The following is a 1,254-nucleotide window of genomic DNA, read 5'->3' as shown; positions in this document are numbered from 1 at the left end:
GGCAGACTCTTAATTTCCTCATATAAAAGAGAAATGACTATTGTATAAACGAAAGGGAACAAGAATGCTAAAACTCTTGAATTCTTCCACAATTCAAGCTTTGTTCAAGAACCTATAAACCACAAGGACAACTGATGCAGAAAGGTGATTACTGAACTTCATTTTTTACAAAAATAAAATCATTGGCTAACCAATTGTAATGAGTAACTTCTGAGTGAACATAATAACCCTTGCTTAACATGTATGTTTGAATAGCCTCCTTTCCTTCATGGTCATGTATAAATTCCACTGAAAGTGTCTGAAAAGAGATAAGTACAAAACTAATCAGTAATCAAGCAAAGCAATTGGTATGTAAGTACACATTGTTATGGAATAATTATATCCATGAAGATGATTTTACAAGATCACTATTCTCACCAAAACATATGATGAATTGCTTCTATTTATCACTTTTCTATTCCAAAAGTGATAAATCAGTCTTCAATATATTTCTGTCACAAATGCAAGTACAAGCAAATATTTACAAAAGGGAAAAATATGCAATCTAATATAAATGCATAAACCCCATAAGCTTACCTTTATATCAACTTTTTCCCATGGTATGGTCTTCAGAACACTGAACTCTGCTCCCTCTACATCCAAGCTGAAGTAATCAACCGTGGTAACATTGAGGGCCAATAAGTAAGAGTAAAGGGGAAAACACTGCACTTCTAACACTCCTCCAACCTCTGACCCACCTGAGGGGTTGTCTTGCTTCCCTACAATGTGTCCCTGGTTTTCCTGCTGCTCAAACAACACCTACAAGATACAAAAGGATGAGAACAGAGAAAAATTTGTAAGTAATGGATAATATATCAATACACTTGAAAATACAAGGGAACTTAAGATACCTTTCAAATGTCCTTGGCCAATTGGCATGTTATAAAATGATAGGGATTTATCACAAAAATACTTACAGCAGTTGGATAAGGAGTGGGAGCAAGACAAGCTGGAGACATATATGCTTTTCTATGTTTCAATAACATCTGCTTAAAATTCTTGGGGTCTGCTTCTATGAGGAGTCCCTTCCAGTTTCTTTCACGCTCAAAAAATAAAGTGTTTGAACGAAGTTCTCCATCCAATGCTCCACATTCAATGTAGAATCCATCCCGCTATTGACAAGTAGATTATAATTTTGTTAAAAAAAAAGTTCACAATATCTATTGTCATAGTATACATCTACTCTATTCAATACATATTCAAAGAAAAAAATAG

At 34.2% G+C, this 1,254-nt stretch overlaps 1 protein-coding gene across 1 annotated transcript in view; it reads right to left on the bottom strand.

Moving 5' to 3' along the window:
* Window positions 1-101: 101 nt before the first annotated feature.
* LOC119591651 overlaps window positions 102-1,254 on the bottom strand; it is a 4,181-nt gene continuing 3,028 nt past the window's right edge. The window contains 3 exon segments of the mRNA XM_037940405.1: window positions 102-298; window positions 577-798; window positions 957-1,156. Coding sequence (XP_037796333.1) covers window positions 149-298; window positions 577-798; window positions 957-1,156 — 572 coding nt within the window. The 3' untranslated portion in view covers window positions 102-148.

The sequence above is a fragment of the Penaeus monodon genome, chromosome 29, assembly GCF_015228065.2.
Source record: "Penaeus monodon isolate SGIC_2016 chromosome 29, NSTDA_Pmon_1, whole genome shotgun sequence".
NCBI lineage: Eukaryota > Metazoa > Arthropoda > Malacostraca > Decapoda > Penaeidae > Penaeus > Penaeus monodon.
This window is presented reverse-complemented; position numbering and strand designations above follow the sequence as displayed.